This window comes from Barbus barbus (assembly GCF_936440315.1).
Source record: "Barbus barbus genome assembly, chromosome: 10".
NCBI lineage: Eukaryota > Metazoa > Chordata > Actinopteri > Cypriniformes > Cyprinidae > Barbus > Barbus barbus.
The window spans coordinates 30,933,464-30,952,823 of record NC_136738.1 but is presented as its reverse complement, the minus strand read 5'-3'; the positions used below and the strand labels follow the sequence as shown (position 1 = coordinate 30,952,823).

At 35.7% G+C, this 19,360-nt stretch overlaps 1 protein-coding gene across 3 annotated transcripts; it reads right to left on the bottom strand.

Annotated features, from left to right (window-relative positions):
• Positions 1-694: 694 nt before the first annotated feature.
• On the bottom strand, positions 695-17,847 carry LOC306876026 (CD302 antigen-like). Of its 3 annotated transcripts, none has more exons than XR_013784794.1 (8): positions 17,710-17,847; positions 16,414-16,539; positions 16,193-16,303; positions 13,613-13,795; positions 12,751-12,774; positions 12,288-12,510; positions 1,482-3,458; positions 695-1,069 (listed from the first exon to the last, which is right to left on the bottom strand). XR_013784794.1 is itself a non-coding variant. In XM_079426917.1 (7 exons), exons 1-6 carry the CDS (start codon positions 17,795-17,797, stop codon positions 12,308-12,310), a joined length of 735 nt encoding a protein of 244 aa, XP_079283043.1. In that variant the 5' UTR covers positions 17,798-17,847; the 3' UTR covers positions 697-3,458; positions 12,288-12,307. The 3 variants fall into 3 exon arrangements, 1 of the variants encoding a protein (XP_079283043.1); XR_013784795.1 differs by having other exon boundaries at positions 695-1,013; positions 1,651-3,458; XM_079426917.1 differs by having other exon boundaries at positions 697-3,458.
• Positions 17,848-19,360: the final 1,513 nt, after the last annotated feature.

The window sequence follows — 19,360 nt, the reverse complement described above, 5'->3', positions numbered from 1 at the left end:
CCTGAATTAAAGATGTGATAGGTTCATAGGTTTCTGTGGCTGTTCACACTCCTGCGAGTTCATTGATTTTACCATCGTATTCTTTTCACTGAGGTTTGTGCGTTGCTTTTGGAGCGGAATCGGGGACCAGCTCGCCTGTTTCTTCAGATGCATTTGTCACTGCGGCGAGATGCTGTGATTTTAATTGTATTGGGGAATCTTGATGGTTAAAAGCAGAGGGGGACGTGAAACCTCAAAGCAAATTCATCACCGCAGAGGCCGTGCATACCGAGCTTTTCTGCATGCAGTGAAAATGTCAGCCTCACCTCGGTCATTTGTAAAGTAATAAGCAGAAGCACAATGACAGCAAGGCGCAGCAGCGCAACGGGGGGAAGGGCAAATCTGCCTGTCGCCTTAAAAAGGATTTTTAAAAGAGTCTTCATTAGAAAGTATAATGAGACTGAGAGCAACGCTGCACACTATCTCTCCAGAGGCTGATGGAAAACAAATTAATGTAGCTATTTTGTTTTAATTCCTATTTTTCCACATTAGTCTGCGGCGCATCCTGAGGAGTTGTCATCATTGTCCACCAGAGCCCATGCAGCCAGAGTTATTGATTTTCTGTAGACGCATCAAGGGAATGCAGAGAGTAATCTCTCTTTTTTTCCTGAAAAAACAAGAGCCATTCAGCATAAAAAAGGAAGAAGACAAAAGGGAGGGTTGAGGGAAAACATTTTATTCCACAGATGTATCATTCTTGTTCCAAACCTTTTGAACGTAGTGTAATTTGATCAAACAGGCATAAACCAACTAACACCACAAATATCACAAAATTAATAAAAAATGTATAAAAAATATTATCCTTTGATAATGTTGTCATTTCCTGGAGGAGGATGATTTGGGTTAACACAAGATGTTACTTAAAAGAATAGTTCACCCAAAAATGAAAATTTGCTGAAAAATCACCCCCAGACCAGATATGTAGATAAGTTTGTTTCTTTATGGGAACAGATTTGGAGAAATTCCATCACTTGCTCACCAATGGATGCTCTGCAGTGAATGGGTGCCGTCAGAATGAGAGTCCAAACAGCTGAAAAAAACATCACAATAATCCACACCACTCCAGTCCATCAGTTAATATCTTGAGAAGTCAAAAGCTGCATGTTTGTAAGAAACAAATCCATCATTAAATTATTTTTAACTTCAAATCATCGCTTCTGGACAAAATATGAGTCCATAATACATAACACTTCATCCAGTAAAAAAGTCATCTCCCATTGTCTCTGACATCAAAATCTGTTTTGGACAGTTTTTGCTTGTAAACGGTGCTTGAACTGTGCATATTTCTCACCTGATTCAGAAGAGACGACTTTTTCACTGGAAAAAGCAATATTATTGTTTATGGACTCGTATTTTAGCCAGAAGCGATGACTTAAAGCTAAAAACATGCAGCTTATGGCTTCACAAAACATTAATTGATGGACTGCAGTGGTGTGGATTACTTGAGGATTATTGTGATGTTTTTATCAGCTGTTTGGACTCAGAGGACTCATTGGTGAGCAAGTGATGGAATGCCACATTTCTTCAAATCTGATGAAGAAACAAACAAATTTACATCTTGAATGGCCTGAGGGTGAGTACATTTTTAGCAAATTTTCATTTTCTGTTAACTGCTCCTTAAGATGTCACAAAAACATTCTCAAGAAAACAAGTTTAGTTTAAATCATTTGGATTGGAGAAAGAAAGGAATGACCCATATACAGTCTTCTTAAGCAGGCCTCATAGCAGTCACCAAATATTTAAACAGTTAATTTCATTTGTTAAAATTTTGACCTAAAAAAGGCTAAATTAAGGAACACAATCACACCGTTTGTTTGCTGTTGTGCTATTAACCTGCATTAAATTAAAGACAGAGTAATTGTGGCTTTGTCTCTCAAATGTTGTCTTAAATCGAGTAATTGCTCTTTTATTGCAGATGAATCTGACAGTGGCAGGAATTAATTACTGTCAGATTGTTGAGTGCGTATCATTTAGATGGGCGACTATTCAGCTGCTTGCTGACATGGAAAATGTATTCAAATATTCAAACAATTCATCTCTCAGTGGTGGTTTTGCGTTTGTATTTATAAATAAAAAATACCCTTTTATTTCACTGCACAATTTACATATGCATATTAATAATTCATGCATTTGAAAACAAACAAAAACAGTATATTTTTTATTGGGAATCAAAGAGGGATGAGTGTGAAAAAAGAACAAGTTTTTCTTTTTGATGGATAAAATCATTACTCATTTATATTACCTAAAACATTGTGAAACACAGAGAAACTAGATTCCGTGCAAAACTGACAGAAAAGAGATGTCAGGTTCAGTGACCTCTCAACTGTGTCTAATTGTACTGATTTGTAAGAGAATAAACAGTCAGCCGCTCATATTAGAAACTAAAAGGTTGATCAGAACCTCAATGCACTAACCAAATACGTAAATACATCAACAGTTGAAATGACCTTACACTGAAAAAATGGTATGCTTCAAATGGTAACATCTAAATTATTCAACATCACTGAATCAACCTAAATATATTAACTTAATTTTTATAGGTTATATCCAGTAGAAATAGGTAACAATTTTATGTTTTCACTTTTTATAGTGTATTATGTGGGAAGAAACAAGCATGAGATGTGAATCTAGAAATAAAAACATGTAAAAACATTGGCTGCTTTAAAAAAAACAAACAAAAAAAAACAAGTGATGACAAATAACCTTTGACATAGGCACAGAGTGACCACTGGTGGTGATGAATGTTGTGTGTTTGGTTTAATTTGGCCTTGAATAACCAAGCCAGCTAACAAAACAATCTTCTAACAACATTTTTTAATGTTCCCATTAAGTTATGAAAACTTATGTTTCCTTTTTAACAGAACATTCCATTTTGCAAACATTATGAGAATGTTCTCTGAACATTCTGAAATGAGCAGTAAGAAAAAACAAACAAAAAAAACCTTATATAAAATATACTAACTAACCTATAAAACAAAGTACAGTAAACAATGTTTTTAGAGTAACGTTTATAGAACATTGTTAAAGACCAGATATCTTTGAACAAACATTATATTACTGTTACTGGAAGTTCATAACTTTAAGAGAATGTTCCCAGAACATTAGCCAAAGTTCAGAGAACATTCACTGTTACCTGGGAACACACACACAAAACTGAACATTATTGAGACCAAATGACTTATTTAATCTTCCAAATCAAGAGAACAATCAAGCCATTGCGAGAATCAAGTGTTATCATATGACCCTGGAAAATCCCCAGCTTCTGTCAGGCAACATTAAAACCCGAGAAGGAATGTTCCATTAAGGAAACATATCATCCAGCAAACAGCAAGAACGGTGTTGATTTGACAAGATGTGCAGGATCACAGGACTGGCTCCTCCAGTGGGCGGCCGTCTAAATGGTGCTGCTTGTTTTGGCTCTGTTAATTGGAGCATGTTCACAGATGAAGGCCATTCCGGAGATGGTAGAGCACAAGACCAGAACAAAAGAAAAGAGAAGCACTATTGTTAAGAAATAATCATCAGTTTAGCTGGACCAAACGAAACAAAAAGGAGCAGATGTGAAGTGCGCATTAGAGGCCTAAAGCCACTAATGTTCCAACAAAACTTACACATTTTATAAAGCATATGGTTTCCTTTCAAGTTTTGGATTAGGTATTGGTCTAAATCAACTGATTCTTGAACCTGCTCCGAAGTCCCAATCTGAATTAAAAGATTTGCGATACGTCCTCCGAAGTCTCGATGTAAATCAATTGATTCACGAGCCCACTCCCAAGTTCCGATCTAAATCAAATGATTTGCGATCAAGTCCCCACCTGAATAATGATTCGCGAACCATCATTTTAGATCGTGACTTCGGAGCGTGTATCACAAATCTTTCAATTTGCGAAATGGTTTGCGAACCCACTCGATCTGAAGTTCCGATATGACTCAAAAGGTTAGCGAATACACTCTGAAGTTCCGATCTAAAACAAATGATTCGTGATATGCGCTCCAAAGACCCGATCTGAATCAAACAATTTGTGATATGCGCACCGAAAACTCGAAACAGCACTTCGAAAAAACTCTCTCAAACTAAGCTAATAGATTGTGTAAAAAATATAAAAGATTGGATGACCAATAATTTCCTCCTATTAAATTCAGAGATATTACTTATTGGACCAAAAAACAGTACACAAAATCTCGTGGATTATAATTTGCAACTAGACGGATGCACTGTTACGTCCTCTAAAGTCAAAAATCTGGGTGTTATATTAGACAGCAACTTGTCCTTTGAAAATCATATTTCCCATGTTACAAAAACAGCATTCTTCCATCTTAGAAACATTGCTAAGCTTCGAAACATGCTACCTTTTACTGATGCTGAAAAGCTAGTCCATGCATTCATGACCTCTAGACTGGACTATTGTAATTCACTGCTAGGTGGTTGTCCTGCATCTTCAATAAACAAGCTACAGATAGTCCAAAATGCAGCGGCTAGAGATCTTACCAGATCAAGAAAATATGATCATATTACTCCAATTTTACAGTCTCTGCACTGGCTACCTATTCAGTTCCGTATCAGTTACAAAATATTATTACTTGCCTATAAGGCCCTAAATGGTTTAGCTCCTGCGTACCTAACTTGTCTTCTACCACGCTACAATCCAACCCGATCTCTAAGGTCGCAAAACTCTGGACTTTTGGTAGTACCTAGGATAGCAAAGTCCACTAAAGGAGGTAGAGCTTTTTCACATTTGGCTCCCAAACTCTGGAATAGCCTTCCTGATAACGTTCGGGGTTCAGATACACTCTCTATGTTTAAATCTATATTAAAGACACATCTCTTTAGCCAAGCATTCACATAATGCATCTTATAATCTTGTACTGCAGTTATATCTGATCAAATGTACATTATTATTATTCTTTAGCTTGGGTTGAACAAATCATTTTTGCTTAGATGGAACAGCAGCTACGCTAATTATGTCTCTATTTGTTTCTCTGTTAACATCCCGTGGTAACTAGGAATTACAGAAGCTTCAGTCTGGATCCAACCCTTAAATGATCTGAGATGACTGCACACCTGAGAAAAGATGATGCCAACCCCTCAGAGGATGCCAATGCTCAGACAACATACAGAATTACCAAATTTTGCCATAAGTTAAATATATTAAGGTTCTGCAATATATAAATATATTGTGGAAACTTAATTTCCTGTAGAGCTGCTTTGCAACGATTTGTATCGTAAAAAACGCTATACAAATAAACTTGAACTTGAACAAATAAACTAGTTAGATTTTTTTTTATTTAATATTTTATGGTACTAAGTTATATTTATGCAGTAGTTATAATCCATTTTCCCCTTTTTTCTTTTTTACAACTTACTGCTTTTTGAGCATATACCTGAAAACGAAATTTACAACTTAAAATTGTTGTAAAAAATCTTGAATGCTTTGGAGCAAAGCCTAAAGTTAAAAACAGTTTTTAAAGTTTATTGTTATGAAAAAAATGCAAAAAATGATATTTTCAAATTTGACAAGAAACATTTTCCAACTGGAAAATGTCCGGAAACATTCCAGGAACTTTCGCAATAGAAAATGTTTTGATAGTTTCCTGGACATTTAGCAACCTTTACCAAGTTTTGTACCATTCCGCTGAAGAAAAAAATTATAAAAATTAAAGCCAGAAATGACCAAAGAGCACCAGAGGTTTAATGTCCCCAACAACCTCTGTAGTCCTATTTAGACACTTGCTAGCAACTGCCGTTTTCAAGACAAGTAAAATCTGTCATGGCGTTCTGTGTGCAAACAGCATATTGTCTTAACAAAGGACGTGAGAAAGCGGCACATGTCTGGTGGTGTGCACATGGCATGCACATTTCCATGCCAGCTGTCGGTTTATCTCTTGTCATATTAACACTGAACGCTGTCCCTTTTAATTAGCAATGTCAGGTCAGCGCTAACCTTTTCATCCTTCATGCAACAGTATGAGAAAGCGAGAGATGTGCAAACAAGATGCCTTCGGTGTTATTTGATCAAAAACAGGTCATTATAGTCATAATCATAATAGTGGCAGCCTCGCCATAATATATGCCCCTCTGTAACCATCCATCTCCTGGACAACAGCAAAGTAAAGAGGGAGACGGAAGACAAAAGCAAAGGTCTGTTTGAAAAATCAAGCGCCCTGCGACACTGTGTAATTAAAGTGGAAGCTGGTGGCATCATTTTAAAGGACTGACTGTTTCTGCATTTGTACCAAGAGTTCAGTTAATCATGTAAATCATACAATTTGAGAAATGCAAGGCAAGAGACACACCATACATTAATTTCCAATGCTGTAATAGTTGTTTAAGCAGCAGAAGGGATTCATTTGATCGTATGAAATTAATCAAACAGTGGAAGGGTCACCAGATGTGCAGTAAATCATCACAAATAAACAGCAATTTACACGAATCAATTTAACAAATGAATGAATGACGTCTATTTTAGGCCAGTTAAATTTTTGCATTATTTATGACAGTTAAAACATGTTTTATTTTTGTTTTGTTTTTTTGTATTTTCCTTTCCAGATTCTCTGTAATACAGTCATTGTATGTTACAAAATTATTTTAATCATTATAAATAAAATGTAGTACATCAAACACTGTCATTATGTACACATTATTTGAATTATGAATATTATATTGTATTTTTTCACATTACAGTAATGAGAATTAGATTGTTTTACATTATGGTGATGAAAATTTGTGGGGTTAAAATATGCTTTATTATTATGCAATCAATTAATGGCTGACTGATATGGTTTTTTAATATCTTAATGCCAATACAGAGAGAGCAGGATTGCTGATGCCGTACACATGTCAAACAATATAATTATGACAAATGGACATACAAAAAATGCACTTAAGTTTTACATTTAATAAGCACCAAAATTTGAATATTTAGATGAATATTTAAATAATTAAGACAAAAATCTTAAAAAGGATTTATATTCTTAAAGTAAAAATATATTTTAGAATTTAAAAAATTTAAGCAAAATTAAATTTCTTCATTCTTTCCTTTGATCATGGGGTAAAATATGATTCACTTTTGTGAGATTTACCCTTGTAAGAATACTGTTGCCCAGTTGAAATCTGAAAGAAAAAACGGACGAGTCACACTTCGGTTTGTCTATTGTGTCATTATTATTATTAGACTCTGTCTCTTTCTGCAGGAGGCTCCCCTCCGCACTGCCCGTTTCTCTGAGAGCGGCTATTGTGTCCCTCTCTAATAAATTAGGCTTTGTTGACCTGGCTTTTGTCATGTCCTAAGAGCTCGAGACAGCAGGCTGAACCCTGGGAAAAGCACAAAACAATCCTCAGCTGCCTGCAGTCTGACAGCATTTCTGCTCTTCACACCCACAAAACCCTAGCAACAGCATAGTAACATACCGACGACTACTCAGAACACCCAGGCACGCAATTTCCTGGAAACCAAACAGAACACTCTAGCAACACACTCCCAACCACTCAGAACACTTAGTAACCCCATGACAACACCCTGGCAACCACACAGCAATATACCAAAAACCACAAGGAACACCTTAGCAATAACAATGGCAATCACATAGCCACACAATAATGACTACTTAGAACACCGTAGCAACCACATGACAACACCCTGGCAACCACATAGTGAGACAAAAACAATCACAAAGAACACCTTAGAATATGGCAATACTCTAGCAACATATGACAATGCTCTAGCAACCACAACGCAACACACCAGCAACCACTCAGAACACTTCAGCAACACACCAACAACCTCGATAAAGAAAACTTTTGAAGACACATAGCAACACCCTAGCAACCACCAAGAACACCCTTGTGTATGCACATAGCACCACACTTACAACCACTCAGAACACCCTAGCAACACATCAACAACAACCATAAAGAACACCATAGCAACACAAGCAGCCACAAAGAACACCTTAGAAACCCCACAGCAACACCCTGGCAACCACCTGGAACACACTAGTAAGCACATAACAACATACTAACAACCACTCAGAACACTTTAGCAACACACCAACAAGAACCATAAAGAACACCTTAGAAACAACTTAGTAACACCCTGGCAACCACACAGAAACACAAGTAACCACAAAAAACAACTTAAAAGCCATGTATTGTATCAACAACCTAACAACTGCATAGCAACACCAGTATCTACAAAGAACACCTTAAAAACCACATAGCAACACCCTGGCAACCAAGGACTCCCTCGTAAACACATAGCACATTTTTACAACTATATCTTTATCGATATCGTGCTTGGTGTGAACGGGCCTTAACAGTGAGTTTTGCACATGCAAAAACCAAGTCTAGTGTTTTCTAAGGTTTCATTAGGCTGGATACAAATGCAGGAAGCACAAACTAACGTGTGTGTGTGTGTTCAGGTGGACTTTGCTCTGACAGTTACTTGCAAAATGATCCACTAAACCACACAAGAGATAAGAACAGTGTTTCCCATCAGCACAAAGACACAGTGAGATATTCAGTCTCTCATCAGTTCACATTAGATTCATAATAGAACAGCAGGACATGCCTTCTCTATGAGGAACAATCCAGTTTTTGGTGTAGCTGACTTCATTTAGTTTAATTGTTTGTAGTCTGAACAACAACATATCACATGAAATATGATGAATCGGATTTCATTACTTACAAAATGAATCAGTCCTAAAGACTGGATTTGAAAAATAGATTTGTGTGCAGTGTGAAGCCTAATTACAGTCATTAATGTTTTGCTTATTTACCACAAGTGCAATAAAAATCAGACTTTGTGTCTTTCTAATTGTCATAGTTACTCGTTCCATCTTGCAGCTGAGTTTGGCGTTGTTGACGTGACTACAAGTCATTACGAATTCACCCAACATAAACATAAAACCCTAGAAATATGTGCAAGGTGAGCGCTTTCAGTTCCTGCCAACAGCAGAGTGTTTTATCTGTGGGAATCTGTGTGAAAGAGGAGTATCATTTGCTTCTTCTGAACTCTTTTACCCTGCACTGAGAACTGTGGACTTAGGGGAAAAAAGACACAATGACACCAGCAGCTTCCTTACACTTCAACATCCTGATCCAGACTGGACACACATGACTAAAAGACATGAACTTTCACAGATAACTGCATTCTTTTTAAGAAAAGACCATGCCCTGAAAACTACATAAAATCACACCAACTACAACGTACACCTTATAAACCATATGGCAACACCCTGGCAACCACCCAGAACAAAGAGCACCTTAGAAACCATATGGCAACTGCACAGAAAACCCAAGCGACCACATTGCAACACACCAACAGCCACTCAGAACCATATAACAACGTCCTGGTAAGCACAAAGAATCACATGGCAACCACCCAGAACACCCTAATAACCACATAACAACAAACCAACAACCACTCAGAACACCTCAGCAACCACATATATACACCCTGAGAAGCACATAGCAACCTGTCAACAACCATTCAGAACACCTTAGAAACCACATATCAACACCATGGCAACCACCTAGAAAAACCTAGTAACCACATAGCAACAAGATAACAACCACTCAGAACACTTTAGCAACCACATTGGAGCACCCTATCAACAACCATAAAAACACCTTAATAGAAACCACATAGCAACACCCTGGCAACCATCTAGAACACCTTCGCAATCACATGATAATTCCTCCCAACCACATAGCAACATACCGACAAGTTAAGAACCACAAAGAACACCTTAGAAACCACATATTAACACCACCATGGCAACCACATATTAACGCACAAACAAAGGTTATATGTCTAGTCAAAGTCTACAATATTTTTGCACATTAATCTGTTGCTTTGTAGAATCTAGTCAAATTAGACACACATAGATATGGACAGTTAATGTGAAGCCCTCATCCTGAAAAATCCTGGTGATACCAGATAACTTTAATTATTTCTAATTCTAGAATTTGTAAACTCCAGGAGGTTTGAGAAGGGGCCTGAAATCTCCTCTCTGATTGGTGTACTGGTCTGCACAGTCTATCCACAGAGATGATCTCATGAGTCACAGCGTCCTCTAGTGGTCATCAGTGGCAACCTGTAATATGCTGATCAGAAGAGGAAAGTCAAATCTGGGTTGATCCCCAAAAATACTGAACCTTAATGAAAGCACCTTCATGGCTGCAGATCATCTGTCAGTGAATTACTGCCTATGTTGACGGCAAATTAAATTGATTACGGCTAACACTAGTGTGTAGGGTATACTATTTAATAAATAAAGAAATGTCAAATAAATAATTTATACAAGTTATTAAACAAATACATTTAACTAGATAAACAAATGCATTTGAATAAACAGAAAATACTCAAATACATTTAAATAAAACAAATAAATTACTAAACATACATTTAAATGAATGTATTAATTTATTTAAGTCCCATTTTGAGGATTTTAATTATTTTCACCAGTGCAACTACTTTGGAGATGTTAATGAAAAGCATTAAAATAATTTTAAATTCTAATTTATAATAACATATTAAAATTCTAATGAGACTAACAATATATATGTTGCTATGCTATAATATAAAAAAGAAGATTCTTGTTTTTTAACTTGTATAATGTAATACTGATTGCTGAAGCTTATACTGTGTTTTTCCACCACATTGATGACAGTGACAACTAGCAGGATGGAAAGTGACATTGGGGACACAGGAAAAACCTATAAAGTCGATTATCAACGGTGGTTGCAGTCATAATGCAGCAGCAGTCATAACATGGCCAAATGTGTATGCGAAGGAACTGGAGATACAGAGGGAAACTGACACTTTCAGGGTAGAACAATGACAGTGATCTATAAAAACCCCAGAGGGCAATTCATCTGCCCTCAATTAGCTGTCCCACTTCATACCGATCGCTCTCTCATTACACGGCCAGCACACGTATATATCTGCAGCTCATCTGGACACAAACGGCTGCAGCAAAACCAGCATCTTCTGTTTATTTGCACGTGGAGAAACTGCGTGCTAATCACTCTGCATGTCTGTGTTTGCTGACACGTCTCAGGAGAGTTGAGCCTGAATTTGCTCACAGCAGCATTCAAATCTGAGCTATTAAAAGGATCATGCATGTATTTCTGCATATATCAATTATTTTTGTGTTTGGTTGTGTTTTTGGTTTCACTAAAAAACTGAAAACTGAAATGTTTGACAAGTCTTTATTCATTTTGAAAGACCAACACTTGATTAGTTTCTCTATGGCTTGTTGTTCACATATGAATGAATGGATAAATAAAGCCTTAATGTTTACACAACTGGATTCATTCATAACAATATAGATACAGATGACTGTTAGTGGCAAATCCAATCATAAAAACAACAATCTGTGCAATCATGAAGTATTTGTATCTACAAACTTGAGGTGCTTATACAGTGCTAGCAGTGACAAACACATATTTGTAACCTTTTCAGCTGAGAAAGACAAATAAATACTGGTCCTACAGCAAAGAAAGAAATTTGACAAAACTTACCATTTTGTGAATCTCACAACAGAAACAGAGACAAATTTGGCACACACAACATTAACAAACCATTCAAAGTTTTGTGATGAGGACATAGTTCAACTGAATTACGACTGAAACTTCAATCTGTTTCTCATGCAAATCTCACACAAATCAACTTATAGTGCACAAAAATATATGGCAGTATATATGGCCTTTTCTGTACTAGACAGTGGTCGCTATGAAAAATTATTTTATGGAAAAGAGCTGCAATCAATGAATTATCAATTATTCCTATATAAAATGTTATTATTATGTTATAATAATAATAATAATAATAATTACAATAATAAAACATAATATAATAAAATGTAGATTTTTTCTGATTAAATATTCAGGCTTGGAACAGCCTGTGGACATGATTAGCTTTAAGGACTCAATGAAACTATTTTCACAGAAGCGACACGTTGCAGCTCAGAGAAAATATTAGTAAAGCAAATAGAGTCACTAAACAGCTGAGTCTTCAAGGGGAAGGAAAGATCAATGTGCTTAACTGCCCTGCGTAATAAAAGCCCAGTAATTTATTTCACACATGGCATTCAGACAGATCGTATTTCCTCACACATTCCACCCCAGAGAAAGAGATCATTTGAGTCACGACTGCCTCGTTTTGTTCTGTTTGGACCGTCGCGGAGGAACCAGTGAAAAGGGAAGAGTTCACAATCTCCCATGAACGCCTGCTGCTTATTCTCACCTGGGCACGGATGAAAAACACTAAGGTACCACCTCGCCTTCTTCAGATTCTACCAAGCAGGCCTGATCGGAGGAAGGGGATCTGAAGGGCGGATGATACTCGATCAGGTTCAGGATGGATGAGCCTGGGTTGTTTCTTTGATGAAAGAGCCAAACCACTGCAGAAACCACCAGTATCAGCACCACACTGATGATGACCAGAGCTGACAGAAGAGGACTGACCTCTAGAGATGAGGAAAAGGAAGAAACAGAATCATTAACACAAAAACAAGATGATTTCTGATGGTTTACATGATTTACACGAACATGTTTGCTTCAGACACATTTTAACACAATTATCGACATTATGTCTCTTAGAAATAAAAAGAGAGACATGGGGAAAATGCACTCAATTTAAGTGTACAGATGTAAGAGCAAGATCACATTAACAAAAATATTTAAAAATAAAATAAAATCATGCTTACTAGGTGGGCTTATCCAGACTGCCTCTGAAAAACAAATCACAAAGATTGAAGGTTAATTTACACAAAACATTTTATGTGCAAAACTTACCTCAATTTTACCTTCAATAACGCTGGAAACCATAAACATGTGCAAGCATGTTCTTTCTTTCCACAAAATTATGATATTACATCATTCACTACACCTGAAACTTATGGAAGGTCAAATTACTCAACAATAAATCAACAAATATTTGAACATGCAAGAACTAGAAACTCCAAAGAAATGAGTTTGAAAGGCGAAGGAGACTAATGTCGAGTGACAAGTTTCAGGATCTTGTGCTTAAATGAAAGTCTAATAATGATAAAAAAAAAAAAAAAAAAAAAGTGAATGCAAAAAAATGCAAAAATTAGTTTGATCATTTAATAAGTAATACATTTTTAAAAGTTTTAATTATCATTTATTAATAATATTTTAATGTATTAAATAATTACATTGAGTAATTTGGCCCTACAAAAAACAGTATGGAATGCTTTATAGTTCTTTATGGTTATTATAGTTAACTAAAAAAACTATTGCATCATTTGCTGAAATGATAATAATAAAAATATACATGTAAAAAATGTATTATTAACATTAACTAATAAAACATATTTTATTTCAGCTAGATGCCAAAGCTAGATTTCTCATTTTCACTTAGTTTAACTTCATGCACTAAAATAACAAAAAAAAAAACAAAAAAAAAAATAATATAAATATATATATATATACAAAAAAAAATTACTGGAACTTTTCAGCAATTTTAATGAGAACAGAAATACAACATATAATAAAAAAAAAACTATAAAAGGTATAGTTGTCCTGATCCAGGAATTGCCAACTTACTCGTCTTGCACACTACTCCGTTCTCAGGTTCATCCGTGCAGCTGACGTTTTCCCACTTCCCCGTGTTGGAGTGAAGAACGACACACGTGTCCAAGAGAGGCAGATCAGTGTCATCAGAGCCGCTGTCCTCCCAGTTACTGTAGCGCAACACGCCGTTATCGTCATGCCACTTAAAGACATCTTCTGAAGACACATAGAGAGAGACATGCTTTTAATGAGACATATTTCACAGACATTCTCCATGAAAATAAATTATGCACTCAACAATAAGGATCAGTTCAGGATAGTTCAGATTTGTACCGGCCTTGCTATCATTTTCACTGTAAAACATATTTCACAAATTGACCTGCACAAGTTATAATGAAGGTAAACCGATAAGCTTGATGTCAAGACTCGACTTGATCAATAAAGCCAACCTGGATACTCAATAATGAAGTTAGCAATAAAAAATAGTTGGAAAATATAACTCGCATACACGCTTTTGCTGGAAAACAATGACGTAGAGTGACTTGTTTATCATTTTATACCCATTCAAACTCATTCTTGCACTTTCAACAAAATCTCACCTAGATGACATTACATTAATGACATAAAACCAAATGTTTAAGCTTGACAGGGGATCAAAACACATGTAAACACCTGATGAATGATGAAACATAATGCAGCACTGGCCCGGATCTGTGTCACATCAGGTCATTCCTACTGATCCATGAACACATGATCAAAGTTCACATTGTCCTCTGGTTCATTGTTCAATAACCAAGTGAGGTCTTTCATCATGAAGCTTAAACAGACTGATGCAAACATGTGGCGTCTGGAATGTGTTTCTATAGTTTTCACTTGAAAGCATCTGGGCTCTGGGTGTGGATGATGTAACCCCCCAATCAGCTCCTAAAATAACAGGATTTCCTTGTGTTGTGAGACAACGTGTGAAAACTGCACTAGAGCAAGACATCTCAAAAAGTTAATGTGTGTTTACATGTACATTATGTATGGAATACTGATTTAACCTGAAGATACAGAGCAACTTTAAAGCGCCATCATTTACTCACCATTTAAACCTGTCAATGTTGTTAAACCTACACAGCGTTTTTAAAAAGCACCATTTGAATTGAAAACAAGCTCAAAAGAACAGCTTGGGCATTCTGCCTTAAATTTCATTTTGTATTTCATGTACAAAAGATGATCTCAGTATAATATGAGAATGAGGAATGGGTGCTAAAATGTTTCTTTTTGCATAAACTGACCCCTTAAAACTTAAAGTGTGCATGATTCACTCAATTAGAAGATATACAAACTGTCAGCAACTCCAGACATAATGCTCAAAAATAACTAAACAGACTGGTCAAGATTTTCCAGAGCACTTCTCCTTTAACGGTCTCAGCTAAAAGCACTGACTAGGTAAACACCTCTTTGCCAAGGCCTCTGTTTTTAACAGATTAGTCAAGTTCAGCTGCATTCCTGTGTAGACACGCTGAACCATGTCCAATAATCTGCTTAAACATGTACTGCATACGTTATTTTTGTTGTTGTTTTTTAATGGGGGGGGGGGGGGTCTTATTTTTAGAACATTTACTATTTGATTCAATGTGCAAGTTCTATTTTAGTTAATAAAACAGAACTTGCGCATTAAATTAAATAGTAAAAATGTTTCCAAAACAATTAAATAAGATTTACACAGTGAAGAACAAAAAAGCAATAATGTACACAGAAAAATACATACATTTCTATGTAAAAATGGACATCATTCTTTAGAAAAAACTTTATGGATTTTTTGTTAATCCTGATATTTCTCATTATAATTTCTACTTTATATTTAAATTACTAGTCCATTTCACACCAAAATGTTACTTTGTTGGCAAAAACAATACTTTAAAATCAAAATGACATTGTATTTGCAACCCAATTTACTTTTGTAATCTGCTGTATTTCTGAATGAAACAGGATATTCGATGAGGAAAGATTTTAAAACGGGACTTGAATTTATTCAGGAAATTGATTGGCTCCTGAAAAGTGGGTGTTACTTTCCAGAATGAAAACAGGGGGAATAATATTTATTACAGAATAATATTCTGTATTGACCAAACCAGCCATAAGTGTCAATTTTTCAAAATTGAGATTTCTACAACATCTGAAAGCTGAATAAATGAGCTTTCCATTCATGTATGGTTTGTTATGATAGGACAATATTTGGCCGAGATACAATTATTTGAAAATCTGGAATCTGAGGGTGGAAAAAAATCTAAATATTGAGAAAATCACCTTTAAAGTTGTTCAAATTAAGTTCTTAGCAATGCATATTACTAATCAAAGTTTTCATATATTTATGGTAGGAAATTCACTAAATATCTTCATGGAACATGATCGTTACTTCATATCCTCCATATCATATGGCTTAAAAGAAAAATTGATCATTTTGACCCACACAATGTATTTTTGGCTATTGCTACAAATATACCCCAGAGACTTAAGACTGGTTTTGTGCTCCAGGGACACAAATATATCCAATTCTGAAGTTTAAAGACGGGCATCACTAGGTTTTGAGATGCAGGCATGTTTCTGGATGGAAATCAAACTTACCGTCGCTGTCGTAGAACATGCCAAGCCAGACGCTCATTTTACCTTTCCATACCGAAGGACTGTACTTAACGATGAAGTCATTCTCCTCAGCACTTTTTACCGTCAAGAGATCTAAGAACGTAATAGGGAAGGTTAAACTGGACCATATAGTGCATAAAAATAATACACAAGTTTAGATATTTCAGTGTGTTATAGTTTGCAAGTTGTAAAAAAGTAACCACCATATCCTCTGCACATGTCTTTTGCATCTTCAATGGAGTAGCTTTTGGCGACGTCCTCCGCTCCGTGAACGAAGTGATAGCAGTTGAGGCCGAACGGCAACCACGTGCGTCCATCTGCAGGACAGTCTGAACAGATAGGACTTTAAAGTTAACATCTCAACAAGAGTCCTAAGGCAACAAGTGGTAAAAGCTCTCTTCCATGCTAATTTGAGGTTTTGTTTGAACCAGCTGTCAAATGAAAGAACATTTTGGTTCAATTCATTGCACGTCTTGCTGAGTAGCTCTGCCCACAGAGAAAGAATCACTGAACATATGTACAGTAATAGTGTGACACGCAGAATTTGAGTTCAGCAAAGACAGATCATTTTTTTCATGGACCACATAAGACATTTTGAACTTAATCGACAGTTCATGGTGTCATTTGTCAAACTCAAAAATAAATAAATACAACCTCATTAAAGGCATAACTTTAATCCATATGACTTATTTACTATTTCCCAAATGTTCTGAAAAAAGAAAAATTGCTTTCATATCTCTCAAATCAAATATAGTGCCAGGCAATAGTTTTGAATAACATTTGGTAACAAGAAAAGCAAGAACTAATGATGTCTGAATAATGTGATTAAGTCTACATTTATGCATTTTAGCAGACGCTTTTATCCAAAGCCTAAAGTTATAGTATGAGTTCAGAAGACTTAATATAGAGCAAATGTCGTATGGCAGCATAAGGATGTGTACTTATTAAGTACATTTATGTAAATAATTTTATGTATAATTAATAATTTATGTAAAAAAATACGTAAAGTCTATTACTTCAGAAATAAAGAATTAATTTCAATTACGTTTGCATGAATGAAAAATCATAATTTCTCGAAAAACAATTCCCTGATATTTCCAGAAAGTTCTGTCTGTCACCAAAAATAATTAAACGTGACAGAAAACTTCATAAAGCTCTTTAAGAAATTCGTTATGGTTTTACAGTATTGATAATTGTAACTAAACAACAAGTCGAGCTTCCTGTTTCATTGACTAACATCAGATTTTTTTTAGTCTTAGGAAGTAAGTTAGTCAAAGCTCGTGACACTGATGCAGACGAGAAGAGAACTGACATTTAGTAGCAGAACCTTGAAATATAATTCAAAATAACAATGCAATAAACAATCTGTGTTTCGTTTGTGTTGCATGGCGAGATCTCAGAGTAACTCGAGCGCGCGCTGATGCCAGATATAACACAAATCAAACCCTCACGAGCTTTGCACTAAACAGACCAAACACTCGCTAAAACAAACCACTCACCGGCAGTGTCCTCTCCTAGCGCGAAATGGCACGTAAGAGTCAAAAAAACGATGTAAAACAATGTAAAACGACGAGAACTGGAGTCCATGTTTTCAACACAGTGCACAGATCGTGGCTGCGCGCGCTCGACGCGGTCACATACACACAAACGTGCGCGCGCACACACACACACAATGACAAGAAGAAAGTTTTATTTTCATCACTACAAATTTCAAAGCAAATAAACCACGTACATTACTTAAATTGACAAAATAGAACACAAATAGGGAAGGGTAAATAAAATAACTAAAAAAGAGAAAATGTAAAGTAGAAACTGCGTGGCTAAATAAATGCATAAATAATTATTTACTATTTTTGCACCTGAAATGAGTTATTATAGATTTTACGTCGAGGAAATTAAATAAATAAATAAATAAAATAGCCTGAACTGGTGTGGTAGTCTTAGTTGGTTTTAGCTGGTTTAAGATGACCTCTATGATGACCCATGCTGGTCTGTGGCTGTTCTAGTTGAAACCAGCTATCAAAGACTAGCAAACCAGCTTTGTTGTTGTAGGTTATATGATGTGTTTTTGTTTTGTGGTGTATTGTACACATCTAAGCTGAGACTTTGTGCATGATTGAGTTTTATTTCTGTATATTAAAGTACAGAGAGATGGCTGATGAGCTTTTAAATATTATTTGGGCACTGTTAACTAGTTTAAAGGCTCCCCAGCCATCAAATCCCACAGGAATGTGTATACGTGAGCACTGAGCCGTGTCTCCTTCATTACAGTCCACAACACAAGAGCTCACACGGATACAACAACCTGCCAGACCTCCGACAGAGATCAGACTCGTATTGTTTGTTTGCCTATCATTTTTAATTGTTGAGTTACTCAATACAGAAAATATAAGTCATACAAAATGAATGAATAAATAAACAAACTTTAGAAGAAATGTTTATTGTTGTACTTAATCCTAGGGACATACAGATGTAAATTCTTCTGTAGGTGTTTACCATTTTGAATTAACATTTTAAAGTGAAATCAAAGTGGGTAATGTATTATAATTATACCATAAACCATTACATTTATTCAAGTAAAATGACAAAAATGCATTATTCATGTATGTTTGATTGGTGTCACTTCAGTTTCGGGGTCAACTGAAACAACAGCAGAGTTTTGACTTGTAACTTACACAGATCAGGGACATGCTTGAGATTTTAAACTAAACTTTACCGAATAAACTTTCATTTGAAGCAGACATGGAAATATTATGAATATTATATATCAAATCTGAGACACGTAGTGCAAAAATAAGCAGAGTTACAGTAGTTTAAACAAACTGAATGACTCTCTCGTTCACCAGACGTCTTTAGAATAATAACACAAATAAAATAAATGTGTGATCATTGCCAGCTCAGCATTACTAATACAACATTGTGCTGAGAACTTCATCTTTATTTTTTTTTAAGAAATGTTTTGAAGGAATAGTGTAGACTTGTGTAAAACTGGGTGGTGTGTGTGTTTGAAAACCTGCAGATATCAGAGCATTTATAAAAGCAAATTAAAATACTGTTGTTGGTTACAGGTGTCCTTGTTACAGTGTAATTATACATTTAAGTACTATTAATAATATTAATATAGAGTAATATTAATGAACCACATGTATA

What these genes read in the sequence shown, in the direction of transcription:
- LOC306876026 (XM_079426917.1), bottom strand. Translation starts at nt 17,797, where the DNA reads ATGGACTCCAGTTCTCGTCGTTTTACATTGTTTTACATCGTTTTTTTG. An exon ending in AGACATGTGCAGAGGATATG is followed by an intron (nt 16,304 to 16,413) that starts GTGGTTACTTTT and finishes TTACGTTCTTAG; the next exon opens with ATCTCTTGACGGTAAAAAGT. An exon ending in CATGTTCTACGACAGCGACG is followed by an intron (nt 13,796 to 16,192) that starts GTAAGTTTGATT and finishes ATGTGTCTTCAG; the next exon opens with AAGATGTCTTTAAGTGGCAT.